At 36.0% G+C, this 14,831-nt stretch overlaps 1 protein-coding gene across 5 annotated transcripts in view; it reads left to right on the top strand.

Annotated features, from left to right (window-relative positions):
- LOC131547574 (glutathione hydrolase 1 proenzyme-like) overlaps positions 1-14,831 on the top strand; it is a 133,408-nt gene that overhangs the window by 102,848 nt on the left and 15,729 nt on the right. For 4 of the 5 annotated variants that reach the window (XM_058788242.1, XM_058788265.1, XM_058788259.1 and 1 more), the window contains 4 exons: positions 6,960-7,046; positions 7,204-7,393; positions 8,445-8,608; positions 8,715-8,864. In XM_058788242.1, coding sequence (XP_058644225.1) covers positions 6,960-7,046; positions 7,204-7,393; positions 8,445-8,608; positions 8,715-8,864 — 591 coding nt within the window. The remainder of the gene's footprint in view (positions 1-6,959; positions 7,047-7,203; positions 7,394-8,444; positions 8,609-8,714; positions 8,865-14,831) is intronic. The other variant, XM_058788270.1, reaches the window with a different exon arrangement.

Below are 14,831 nucleotides of genomic sequence, written 5' to 3'. Positions count from 1 at the left end.
CCCGTAAGGTTCCTCTTTGTGCATAAATTAACATACTACTTAATATTCCACGTGGGGAATATCTCTGCAAGTTCTGTTAATAATTTCTATAAAGTGTTATCACCCGAGTATGATACCGAATACTCCTTTTTCATTCACACCACAGAATTGCAAATTAAACAAGCTTCCACGCAACATCAAACTCCCACTCGCTCTCGTGGAACCAACACGGATGAAGTGATTTAAACTGTAATTCGTCAACTGGCCGCTAGAGGTTGGCTGCAAAAGGGAGTCAATCCCATAGACTCCCCCATGTTAAAATGCCCGACTTTACAGTAGAAAAAAACGTTTACAGCCTGGTTCAAAAAATGATTTTGATCTATAAAGCTAATTTTGCTCTTCATGAGAACTGTGAGGGGGGTGATTTTTTTTTTTCGAACTCATTTGTTTAAATTATATTGACCCTTAAAGTTCTGCATAATTAAGAGCGTGGGTTGAGTGTAGGGGTTATTTTAATAGTAATAATTAGGGGTGTGCAGCGGAGCCATTATTTGTATCTGTATCTGTGACAATCTCAAAATTATTCGCATCTGTATCTGTATTCGGATAGATCCCGAAGTGGGCGTGGCTTAAACCGGAAGTTCGTCAAATTACATGAAAATACCATTTTAAATGCAAATCTGTTCGATTCGTACTTTTCATTTAACAAATATGCCTTGTATAACTAAAGAAAGTACTATTTTTTTTAATTAAAATTATAACTGTAAATATCTTCTATTTAAAACTTTATCAAAAAAGAAAAATAACTTTATTCTTCTTATTTTCCAGTGAAACTTTGTGTACAAATTTGACAAGAGACAAGCATCCATAATCTTAAATAAGAGCACTAGTAGAAAAAAAAAAAAGAAATAGAAATGGAAAGAAAGTGTTCAGTAGCCTATCATAGCAGAATGACAATAAAGCTCGCTTGAACTTAAGTAATTTAGATCATGTGTTGTGGGAGTCTGTGATCATTTACCTCCAAAAGCTTTGATCAAACATTTATTTTCTTCGTCTTGTATAATTAAATGTAATGCCATTCATGAAAAGGGCAAATGTAATGCGTTTTTACACTCATTCACTTTACACATCCAGGCCCATAGCCAGCTATGAGGTCCAGACCTCCTTAAATGTTTCATGTTCAAAAATAAAATTTGAAAACCTTATGAAAAATTATTTAAAATCATGTCACTGAATAAATTCATGTGGCTGACTCGCAGCAGCTGCGAAACGCAGGAGTGGAGCTTGGCGCAAGTGCAGCCTCCGCTCCGCTCCATGTTTGTCAGATCTAGTTATTTTAAGCGTCGCTGGACTTGTTTTAATACTTAATGTAACAGCGTTAATAAAGTAACTAGGGCATTAATAAAGTGGGAGGATGAAGGTGGATGTTAGAGATTATGTTTCCTATTTACAAAATACAAGATTTAAACTTATTTTGGTGCATTTTTCAGGAGATTGGTTGTGTAGCAATATCTATTATTATTATCTATATTATTTCTGAGGAGACCACATTTGTTAAGCCCGGTACACACCAAGCCGACGGTTGGCCGTCGGGCAGTTTTTGTTTGTCGGCCGACTAAGTTTTCTCAGTGTGTTCTGCGCCGTCGGCTGAAGTTGGTCCTAGTCGGCTTTTTTTTCGGCCGATTCGACATGTTGAATCGGCGTCGGAGCTCGTCGGTCAGTCGGGCCATTTGATCATTCTGATTAGCTGTTCAGCTGGCGAACCAGTGCACGAGAAAGGCGCAGAACGGACGTGCTATTTGGCCGTCGGGTGTCGAGTGTCGGCTTGGTGTGTCAGGGCAACTTTGGACCCAGACGCTGCCGACGTGAGCCGACCCCGTAGTCTGCTTTCATCGCCACTAGTTTGTCGGCGTCGGCTTGGTGTGTACCGGGCTTTAGACAAACGCAATGATCACCATGATATTATCTGTACAAAACTGTGTCAAACGCTATCAAAGCAATTATTACTGCACAAATCTTAACAACCTCACTAATGTAGTGCTGTTCCAGCAAACATGTGATTGTGTCTGCCGAATATTTTTTCTGTTATTCGGATAAATCCGTTATTTGTTTTGAAGCCATTATCCGTGCCTTTCCGAATAAGGTATTCGGCTTCGGGCACATAGTTGAGTGACAGGCGGATTGCGAGCTAGGCAGACGTGGTTTTAGCAACCAGCTCCACCCACGTCCTGCCTTTTTGCCCATTTTCGATTATCCGGGAGTGACACGTGGTGACGCGCTTGCCAACATGGCGGCAGTCGGCTCCGCCCACTTTAGGCTTCAAAAATGCTCTTCAGAAACCTACGGGTGAAGTCACGGACACTATGTCCATGTTTTTATACAGTCTGTGGTGCAGACCTGGGAAAACTTGAACCTACCCTCCCTCAAACACCGTAGCGGATTCCTGTGGAGAAGAATGTGCTATACACTGTGAGGGTAAATCTCCCAACTCATTTTCTCCTCCAACTTCAAAATCATCCTACATCGCTGCAGAAGCACCGACCCAGTGTTTACAAAGTGAACGTGCAAGGAGGGTAAAACACTCTTTAAGCAAACCAACGATGTAGTACGATTTTGAAGTTGGAGGAGAAAAGTGCTGGGAGTTTTTAGACATACCCTGTCTTGAACTGTTGTACACAGACAAAGTACGCATGCGCTTCGCAGAGCTAGACAAGACGAGCATTTGTGGTTAAAAAGTGTATAAACATATATATATATATTTTTTAAAGAAAATTACCGATGGTTTCACTAGATAAGTTGTTACTGATAAATTCTTTGTGACTGAAGAAAGGGAGACATGAACATCTTGGATGACATGGGGATGAGTAAATTATCAGGAAATTTTTATCCTGAATGTTAAGTAATTCTTTTAAAAACTGTTGCTGTCATGTACTCTGTACTGTAGCATGCAAGATACGTATTTAGTTGTGTGTGTTGTGTTGTTTTCACTCCGCGCAGCTTGTAGGTCTCCGTCTAACAATTGTCGCAATTGTCTAGAAATGTGTCGATGAATAGTGATACACAGCAAAATCCCCAGTGTTAAATTAACACTGCCAAGTGTCTATATGTGTCCACATGTGTCTACAGAGTGTTAAGAGTAACACTGAAGTGGTGTTAAATTAACACTGTCGAGAGTCTATATGTTTCACACTACATAGTGTTAAAAGTAACACTGAAGCAGTGTTAAAGTTAATGAGGTAATTAAGATATTCATTGAGTGATGATTGACCATTATTGAAGACACCTGATGTTAACAAGCAGAATCACCAAAGAAAAATAAAAAAAAGTTTTTTAAGTCACCATTATAGTGGTCAGTGTTTACCTTAGTTGGGCTCTTGACCCTTGACTTTTTAATATTACATATTGTTTGGCTGCTATGACTGAATTATAACTGCTAGAGAAGAGAAGAGAAGAGCAAAAGTCATCAGGTGGCGATGATTATGTTTTGACGTAATCATCATGTAGTGACCTGAATAACTGAGTTAGGTTTTATTTGTTGGTTTCATTAGCACTGTGAACAACATAAGATCTGGCATTTTCAGTGTAATCAGACAGATGTTTTTAAAACTTATTTTGAACAAAAACTTTAAAAAAAAACAAAAAAAAAAAACTTTCACTTAGACACACAGACATCAAGAATAACGGTGACCATCAAAAAATCATGTTGAAGCCAATCACAACTCATCCATTGCTCCCATCATGAATTGCAGTATGTCACCGTTGTTGAGATTCATACGCTGATTCTTGATGTCTGTGTGTGCCTAAAGAAAAAGTTTTTTGAAGTTTTTTTTTTAATTTATTTATTTTTTTTATCAAAACAGCTTGTAAGAAATCCTTCCAAAATGTATAGAAAACAGATTATTTCACTGTGGAATCACATGGCGGTTGTAATCAATAAAGGAAATTTAGCTCAGATATTAGACTCTAAATGAGCTCAGGTCAAATAATGATTATGTTAGAACATAAACATCACCACCACCTGATGACTTTTGCTCTTTGCGAATGTCTGGCAGTTATAAATCAGTTACAGCAGCCAAACAAAATGTAATGTTAAAAAGATAAGGGTCAAGAGCCCAACTAAAGTAAACAATGATCACTATAATGGTGACATAAACATTGTGATTTTCTTTGGTGATTCTGCTTGTTAACATCAGGTGTCTTCAATAATGGTCAATCATCACTCAATAAATCTCATAATTAACTCATTAACTTTAACACCGCCTCAGTGTTACGTTTAACACTGCAGTGTGGACACATATAGACACTCGGCAGTGTTACTTTTAACACTCTGTAGTGTGCACACATCTAGAATGGTGATGGGTGTTCCGTTATTGACATGCGCTACACGCAGTAGACCAATCACAACAGATTGGGTCATCAGACCAATCACCACAGATTAGCGTCACGCAAAGGAGAGGTTTGGAAAAATTAATCGTTGAGCAAACCGTTTGGGAGTCATGAGCAAAAAAGGAAAAAATAAATGCATATTTTAACCTCTTAACTGTCACCGTCCACCCTGTGGGACGCCTACCTTTACTTCACTATTTTACAATTAAATCCTAATCTAATCATGACAAACTATATATCGTTGGAAAGGTCTAAGACTCCTAAATAGGTATTTCACCACTTTTTCTGTTAAAAAATTATGTAGGAAAAGTAATAGATTAATTTATGACCAGAGGTGTCAAATCCAGGGTCAGAAAGTAAAAGTCCTGCCATGTGTTTATTCCACCCATGATCTCAGCAGCTGATTTCACCAGAGGAGGAACCAAGTCATTCCTTTCAAGTCACAAGCAAGTTTCGAGTCAAATCCCAAGACCTCAACGAGTTGAGGTAATTAAGAGATAATTGAGAGACTAATTAAATGTTGATTGTGCATTAGTGATGAACACCTGCTGTTATTGAGAATTACAGAGGATCAGATGTTGATGTTTTATTGGTTAAAATGATGCCACCATCATGGAGATCAGTGTTTGCTTTAGTTGGGCTCTTGACCCTTTTAGTAACTGAGAATGGATTGCTTTTAAGCAATTGCAATATTGCTTCACAACAAACATTTGCACATTGCTGAATTAAAAGCTTGAAAAAGCAGATGAGCTTACACTTTTGGCTTTTATGTCACTTGAATGAACATCAAGAAGGTGTCTCTCTTTGGTTTATTTACTGACGTTCAGCTGTCACAGAACTGCAGGAATTTACTATTAAACAAATGCCATCGTAATATTAAATATTGGAAAAAATTAAGAATTATATTGTTCAGGCTTTTAGACATGAACACTTATCATACGATCCTCAACAGTGGTGACAATAATTATTCATACTGTGGTGTTACCCAGCATGCATTGCAGCATGAAGCATTTTGTTGATTGTCACCATTGTTGAGATTCATACGCTGGTTCTTGATGTCTGTGTGTGTCTGAGTAGGACTGGAGATTAAATATTTAAATGCATTAGATTTAAAATTCTTTCTCTATAACTGCTACAGCAGTAAATTTATTGCGTACTGTGGTTTCACAGAGTTGTTTATTCAAAAGCAGAACATAAATTAAGAAAATGAAAAATGTTGTATGTGCATATATATATACACACAGTATATTGGATGCAAACAGGTAAGCACCTGATGATTACCTCATCATATGAAAACAACGAACAGTTGCTCACTGCACAGCACTGATCTCGCCGCTTCACAACAGCACATGCATTGCTACAGAGAGATCTAACACAGGAGTCAAGGGTCAAGAGCCCAACTAAAGCAAACACTGATCTACATGATGGTGGTATCATTTTAACCAATAAAACATCAACATCTGATCCTCTGTGATTCACAGTAACAGCAGGTGTTCATCACTAATGCACAATCATTATTTAATTAGTCTCTCAATTATCTCTTAATTACCTCAACTCGTTGAGGTCTTGGGATTTGACTCGAAACTTGCTTGTGACTTGAAAGGAATGAGTTGGTTCCTCCTCTGGTGAAATCAGCTGCCGAGTTCATGGGTGGAATAAACACATGGCAGGACTTTTACTTTCTGACCCTGGATTTGACACCTCTGTTTATGACAAGAGTGCACCTGAAAAAAATCTACATCATGACATGAATTCTGACCTTTGTCACAGAAAGTCTTCTTAGTTGCCTTTTTCTCTATCACGAATTAGAAATCATAAGAAATTATTTATCAGTAGAAAACTTAAAATTTCAAAATTCATCATTTGAAACCCATTTTAAAATCAGACATTGCATTACCATGTAAATGGTACATTAAAATCATGTTACAAAATATTTTCATTCATGAATTATAAAAAATTAAGTTTGGATAGTGCACTATAATGTCTCTGTTCAAAACTGTGGGTGACAGTTAAGGGGTTAAGACAATAAAAGTGTTTTTTTTTTACCTTGCATGCATGTTAACCTGTTGTTGGGGACTCCCAAAACCAAAATATGAACCTTTCATAACCCATAACAGGGGCACTTTAATAAAGCACATCTTGCACTAGTGAATTTTATTGACTGTGTGTAATATCTAATGAAAATCTGGACCAGAGGTGAAGAACAGTGCTGTTAGTGAGGAGCTTTAGAGGATGCAGATGTTATCTGATAGTCAGCAGACATTTTTCAAGAAAGGTGATTTCTAGAGCACTAGATAAAGGTACAGTTTTCCTGAAAAAAGTTGCTGGTATATTGACCCCAATTCTGGATCAACCTCCTTGTTGGTCAATCACATCTTAGGGTTTGAGTTAATGTTATGGTTACAGTCTTGTACCTCTTTTGTTATCAACCTATTATTTCACTCTGATTTTGGGTTAGGCTATGGTTTGGATCTTTTGATCTTGTGGATCCTTTGACAGGAATTTTGATCCAGGAATCACAGTGACCGGTATGACCATTAGCCCTCCAACTCCTCATTGTTAAATTATTTAAAATGTCATGTTTTCACCCTTAGGAAAGGTGGAGATGATTAATGCCAGAGAAACTGCTCCAATGAGTGCCTCAGAGAACATGCTTGGCAATGACACAGGGAAAAACCCAGGTAAACCACCAATGATGAACATCTTCCAAACTCTAGTGACCGTTATGATTTTAGAACACTGAAAAGATTAATTAAGCATGTTATCATTAAAACAATAAAGCGAATCTCTCTGATGATTGTTGTCACTTTGGCCCTTATGTTTTGTAATAAATGGCAGGGTTGTTCATAGCTGTACCAGGAGAACTACGTGGTTATGAGCTGGCACACAAAAGACACGGGAGACTGCAATGGAAGGAGCTGTTTGAGCCCAGTATAAAGCTGGCATTAGATGGATTTCAGATTGGCAAGGCCTTGGCCAAAGCCATTCAACAGAATAAGGACATAATTCTGAATAATGAAACACTGTGGTAAGAATAAATAATTTCTGAACTAGTATAAAAAAAATAATAATAATAAAAAAAAAAAAAAAACAGGATTTGAAAAATAGATAAATTAATTAAAAACACATTTTTTTTCAGTGGCAGCTGTTTTGGCCACAAATGAACATAAATATCCTACAAGGCAAATCTGACACTATTAAAGCATTCCCAGTCAACACGTGAGATCACGCGATGATCACAGTGACATCACACCATTCTCATACGGTGATCCTCACAGTGTGAGTAATATATGAGCTCATTGTGAACTCAAAAAGATGAGCGGGGTTCTTATTTCTGTCAGACATCTACAAAAGCGCTTATTGAGAATTAACAGATTTAGACGATGATTTTTTATTGTTTTGTTTGACATTACCATCGTGGTGAGTAGTGTTTGCTTTAGTTGGGCTCTTGACCCTTGACTTTATAACGTTATGTTTTTGGGGGCTGCTGTAACTGTGTTTGAAAAGCACATTTGTTATAGCAAGGAAAACCGAAAAGAGACTGCAACCAGGTGATATCGGTTTCTGACTGATGATAACAGCACAACCATTATCTAGATTCAGTATGCAGTCTTTGTGAGGAGTTATTAATCTAAATTTTTTATAATAGCTCTGTGATTATACGGAATAGGACCCAGCAGTGTCATAATTGTTTATGAAGGATTTTAAAAGAATGATAAGACACAAACATTTTGAACTACTGTGTCATTTAAACAAAGAGAGACATCAAAAATCAGTGTATGAATCTCAACAATGGGGACAATCAAAAGCTTCATGCTGCAATGCATGCTGGGTACCTAGTCTCTGTGCACTGAGTGCACTTTGACCTCACATTAGTATGAGCACACAGTGAGGGCGCTGTGAGGTTACACTTTTAGCTCACTGTTACCTCACATTGTGACCTCATCACGAGTATCCTGTGAGCTCCTGGTGACATCACTGTGAGATCAAATTGTTGACTGGGTTGGCATTTTCATGTACATAACATACTCTTGCTTCTGCTCTTGTCTCTCTCTTGTTTTTTGTTTTTGTTTTTTTAGTGAAGTGTTTTGCAGCTCAAATAACAAGACCATCTTGAAGGAAAATGATCCTATAAGATTTCCCAAACTAGCTCTCACCTATAAGAAGATAGCAGAAGAAGGACCAGATGCCTTTTACGATGGATCATTGACTCAGGATATACTGGATGTCATCAATAATGCAGGTTATTTAATACTTAAAATGTACTCTATTTATATTTAAGGGGATCAAGTGATGTAGTTTTATCAAAGCAAGCAAATCTGTCTGAATCTTCATTTCTCATAACACAGGAGGGACCATAACGCGTGAGGACCTAAAGGGTTATAAGCCAGTGCTGAATGAGTATGCATTAAATTTTACTGTGGGGAATTACATGGTTCATGCTCCTGATGCACCATTCGGTGGACCTGTGCTAGCTCTGATACTCAACATACTCAAAGGTCAGTGAGTGTCTACAGGGCTGCTAGCCAAATGGGTGCCCTGAGCAGAATTTTACTGTTGTGACCCCCATCCACACTGTAAAAAAATGGCCATTTTCTGACAGTAACATCCTGTTTTTTCATTACAACAGTAAAATTCTGTAAAAAAAAACAATGAATTCTGGGTAATATTTGTTGTTTTCGAGAAAGTAGCCTTCTGCAGTCCTGTGAAGTAACAGCGCTCAGGGTCGACACTCAGAGGCTGTGTTTCAAATCACACCCTACACCCTCATTCACTATTCCCTACATGAGTTTACTAATATAGTCCACCTGACAGAGAGAATGAACACTAATGAGTGAATTTAGCCAATGATGAACAGCTGCTGTTAACAAGCAGAATCACTGGAGAAAAGAGAAAAATGAAACTACACTGTAAAACCCAACAGTTAGGGTAACTCAAACCGTTTGAGTAAACCGATTGCATTAAAAACCTGAAAAGTTAGGTTAACTCAAACCATTTGAGGAAACTTATTGTCTTAAAACATTTAAGTTTTTAAAACTAACAATTATGAGTGCGCTGAACTTATTTCAGTTGAGTTCAGTTAATTGATTAATTAAGTGCTGATTGAGCATTAGTGATGAACACCTGCTGTTTACAAACAGAATCACTGACAGAAAGCGAAACACAAGAACAACAACTGACTTCAGCCATAACCTTAGATGAAATCAACTGAAATAAAATACATTAACTCTCTCAAAATCTGATTAAACAACCCCACAAACAGCATCACCAGCTCCACTTATTAATAACCAGACTGACTTTATTTCTGTCAGACATCTACAGAAGATCTTATTGAGAATTAACTAAGGTTTAGATGTTGATTTGTTTCATTTGAAGTAACCATGTTAGAGATCAGTGTCTGCTTTAGTTGGGCTCTTGACCCTTGACTTCTGTGTTAGCTGTTTTTTTTTTTCTCAGGCTGTTGTAATCATGTGTTCCTCGAACATCTTTGTTGCAACTCAAAAGCCCAGAGAAAATTATCGGTAGTTGGTTGTTATGTATTTATAATAACGATCATCTGTAAGTAAGCGGATCTCATTGAGAGTGAAGATAGACTAATTGTGCGTCTAATCTCTGGTTAAATGGGTGTTGTATTGATTATAGTAAAAACGATTCTAAGAGCCACTGGTTCTGTGACAGTCAGTTAATATAAAGGACTTTCTAAACAGTTTGTCCACAAAAAGTTTTAATCTATGGTAGCATCTAGACTCACACAGACATGAAGAATCAGCTTATGAACCTCAACAATGGTGACCATTAAAAAAAAAAAAAAAATCATGCTGCAATGCATGCTGGGTACTAGCATAGTACAAAACTCATCCATGGCTCCCAGCATGCATTGCAGCATGATTTTTTTTTTTTTAATGGTCACCAACTTTCTCGTAATAATGACTTATTTTCTCGTAATAATGAGAAACTTTCTCGTAATAATGACTTATTTTCTCGTAATAATGAGAAACTTTCTCGAAATAATGACTCAGTTTCTCGTAATAATGACTTATTTTCTTGTAATAATGAGAAACTTTCTCGTAATAATGACTTATTTTCTCGTAATAATGAGAAACTTTCTCGTAATAATGACTTATTTTCTCGTAATAATGAGAAACTTTCTCGAAATAATGACTCAGTTTCTCGTAATAATGACTTATTTTCTCGTAATAATGAGAAACTTTCTCGTAATAATGAGAAACTTTCTCGTAATAATGACTTATTTTCTCGTAATAATGAGAAACTTTCTCATAATAATGACTTATTTTTCGTAATAATGAGAAACTTTCTCGTAATAATGAGAAAAACTTTCTCGTAATAATGACTTATTTTCTCGTAATAATGAGAAACTTTCTCGAAATAATGAGAAACTTTCTCGAAATAATGACTTATTTTCTCGTAATAATGAGAAATTTTCTCGTAATAATGACTTATTTTCTCGTAATAATGAGAAACTTTCTCGTAATAATGACTTATTTTCTCGTAATAATGAGAAACTTTCTCAAAATTATGACTTATTTTCTCGTAATAATGACTTACTCCACGCATGCGCAATGCATGAGTGACGGCATGCTAGCAACATCTGCAGGAACACTGCAAACATTGCTTGTTCTGTAATCTAAAGTGTATAATATATCATTAAATAACGATTTCAGATAAATTATCTGCATGTAGTCTTTTGTTAATTTGAAGCACTTACCAGCAGAAATATGGAATTAGATTTGTGCCAAATAAATTGAATGTAATTTTTCAAGAAACTAATTAGGTTGAGCTGTTACATTTGAAATATAATACTATCCTGTTATATATTCAGACGTCAATAAAGTCTCACTCCAACCAGGCAATCAAGCTTATTTTATTACATATTCCACACAAAGAATATTTTTGCTGCCTATTGTTTTTATCATGCTGATCATTTTGTTTAGTTATTTTATTTAGTTAACATCATCATCTAACATTTAAAATTGGAAATACATTTTTAACAATCATCAACTCTTTCAAGTGTGACTTTTATAAACCAGTTGAATGAATGTAAATGAAAATATGAATTCAAATAAATTGACATTCTTTATTGTCACTATAGCATACACAAGTATCAAAGTGAAAGTCTTGGATGCAATTATGTTGTGACAGGAAAGACCAGAATCCACAAAACACTAACTGCATAGTATACATAATGCACAGTATTATTATAATTTACATTACCACACAAAATGCACAAGAACATAACATACAGAATGTTTTCATGTTTTAAACACTGCAATGATCCTTTCAACAGTTCCTATTACAGTATACGTTACAAAACAGTGAATGAGTATGTAATGTACTGGAGTGCAATATCAGTCTTTACAGGGATAGTCCACGCCAAAAAAAGAAAATTCTCTCATTTACTCACCTTCATCCTATTCCAGATGTATATAACTTTCTTTCTTGACACAAAGATTTTTAAGAAAATAATCCATCTCTGAGAATCCACATAACACAAGTGAACTGTAACCCATGCACATTTGACAGTTGAGTGGAAGTGATTATTAATAGTCAAAAGTTTGTATTATTAGTGTTTTTCTTATCTGTTGTTTCACTTCAAAAGATACTGATTTAACCACTAAGGTCAGATGGATTACTGTCACTGTCGCTATGTGTGGTTTTTAAAGCATCTTTAGGACTCACAGAGATTAATTATTTGCCTAAAAATCTTAACTTGTGTCCAGTAGAAAGAAAGTACAGTAATATGCATTTGGGACAGCATGAGGGTGAGTAAAATTAAAAAAAAAAAAAATATTTTTTATTTTTGAACTATCCCCTTAACAATCGTATGCTGTTGGTATGCCAATCCAAGATCAGCATAGACTAATAAGAATAAAGTGCAACCTCTTGTGTACAGTGTTTGTTTTATCTAGAGCTCCAAAGAAATACAAATATTTGCATAATATCAGGTGTCTGAAGATCAAGATCCCAGTCATTCAAAGGTGATGTGTCTTGTCTGATTCTGATAAGACTCTTGTCTGATGAGGGCAATGAATCTCTGGTACTATCACTGCATCCTCTGGTTCAGCATCAGAAGTTCATGGAAAAGTTGCTCCGCTCCCTGGAAATTGAGAAAGGACATGTATCATAGTCTAACAATATAAACTGCTTTGAACTCCCATGGCACATTTCAAACTTAAAATATTTAAAACAAATAAATACACAATATAATTACTTAATATATATTAGTATTAACTTGGTACTAAAATACCTCAAAATTAAGTACCATTAATCATCTGTAATACCGCTGTGTAACCATTAGATGGCTCTGTATAGGCCTATATAATCATGACTGTATACCCTAGTTGCTGGAAAATGTTTTCAGTCATAATTATTTGCATGTATTAGGTTTTGCATTTGAATATATATTTAGGCATTATTTGTCAAAGTTTGTTTGTTATTCCCCCCGAAATGTTCATCTGAAATGACAATTTTTTCATTATTATTACAGTCAAATCTGGACACAGAAAAAGCATGGTAAAACGGCTTACCTTGCTAAATTTGACAGTGATTGACAGCGCGCTTGTAAAATAGCATTGGTTATTGTCAGATACAGTAAATTTAGTACTGTCCACTCTATGTGCTGGGGGAAAATATGAACTAATCGACGCAAATATGATCTAATTGAAGACTGTAACTGTGTGTAGATAACCAGGTCCTGTGATTGGACTAAATCAAGACAACTTACCGTGAGTATCCTGATAACGACGATGATTGATGATCATGATGATTATATCATTCATCTGTGCTATTCCTAAGAAATCATCTCATCAATGTAGTGTAGCAGCAGAAAAATACTGATAAAATAATAATAAAAAATCTTTATATATCATTTTATATCATTACAATGAAATAGGAAGCCGCTAACAGACGCTCACATCCAGACAGGCGCAACAATACTGACACCTTCACTTCCAGGTCAAGAAGCTGTCAATCAAAAACTCAGTAGCCAATGAGAACACACCGCTGTTAGCCCTGCCCCCACGAGAGATTTGTGCCAGAATGGCGAACGAAAACTTCAGAAGCGTAAATGAAATCTTCAGAATCGTAAACGAAAACTTTAGAAGCGTAAATGAAAGCTCTGGAAATGCATTTCTAAGTACAGATCAGAGAATGAAAGATGAGAAAACAGTTGCAAAACATGCAGTATATATTAAAAACGAGGTCAAAGATTTTGCCTGTAATTTATTTATTTTTTAGTTTCAAAGACATTTTATTCAGTTTCAATTTATATTTTCATACGTTTCTTGAAAAATTACATTCATTTTATTTGGCACAAATCTAATTCCATACAGAAACAGATATAGAGGAATATATTCCAACAAAAATCACACGCATTTGATGAAGAAATGAAAGACATTACACATATAAACTTAATGAATAGATGTGCATTTCTATGATTTGTTAGTTTTATTAGCTGTCACTTTCATGCATCACATGCATAAACCCACAATGTTTATACAGTAGCCCAATCTCATCTCGCTAGCAAAAGCGTAGTTGTTCGTTACGGCAACCGCTTGGTCTTCAGCATCCCACACCGCTTCTTGCAGGACATGTGAACGTGAAAAATGCTTAATGTGGCTTAAAGTACAATGACTAATTCAGGATACAGTATTATCGATCATGCATACAGGCAAGCATAAGAACCCAGAATTTGAACACAACACCCAAAGTTGCATGTTAAGCGTTTTCCTTTAGAAAACCGTTATAGAAAATGCTGCATAAGCGTTGCTGTTTTGCGTTGCATTTATATTTTGGGTCCACCTGAATGCCTGTATATACAGTATGCATGTCATTCAGTTGTGTACTGAATTTGGTTCAATCTGTCTTTGGACTTAAAGCTACGTTAAGCATTTTTCACGTTAAGCGTTTGTCCTGAAGAAGCGGTGTGGGACGCTGAAGACCAAGCGGTTGCCATGGTAACGAACAACGATGATTTGTGCTTTTAGAATGAGATGGCTTACTGTATGAAGCATGTGATGCATGAAAGGGACAGCTAATAAAACTAATAAATCATTGAAATAAACATCTATAAATTAAGTTGATATGCGTAATGGCTTTCATTTCTTCATAAAATGCCTGTATTTCTTAACTGAAATATTAGTCTGGAATGTTTGAAGCCATAACTATCTGGCAGAGTAACTTGGTAAGTGCTACAAATTAACAAGACTACATGCAGATAATTTATCTGAAATCGTTATTTAATTATATATTATACACTTTAGATTACAGAACAAGCAATGTTTGCAGTGTTCCTGCATGGCTTTGACCAGCAGATGTCGCTAGCGTGCCGTCACTCATGCATTGCATTAAAGTTTCTCGTTATTACGAGAAGTTAAGTCATTATTTTGAGAAAGTTTCTCATTATTACGAGAAAATAAGTCATTATTACGAGAAAGTTTCTCATTATT

Source organism: Onychostoma macrolepis, chromosome 01 (assembly GCF_012432095.1).
Source record: "Onychostoma macrolepis isolate SWU-2019 chromosome 01, ASM1243209v1, whole genome shotgun sequence".
Taxonomy (NCBI): domain Eukaryota; kingdom Metazoa; phylum Chordata; class Actinopteri; order Cypriniformes; family Cyprinidae; genus Onychostoma; species Onychostoma macrolepis.
This window is presented reverse-complemented; position numbering and strand designations above follow the sequence as displayed.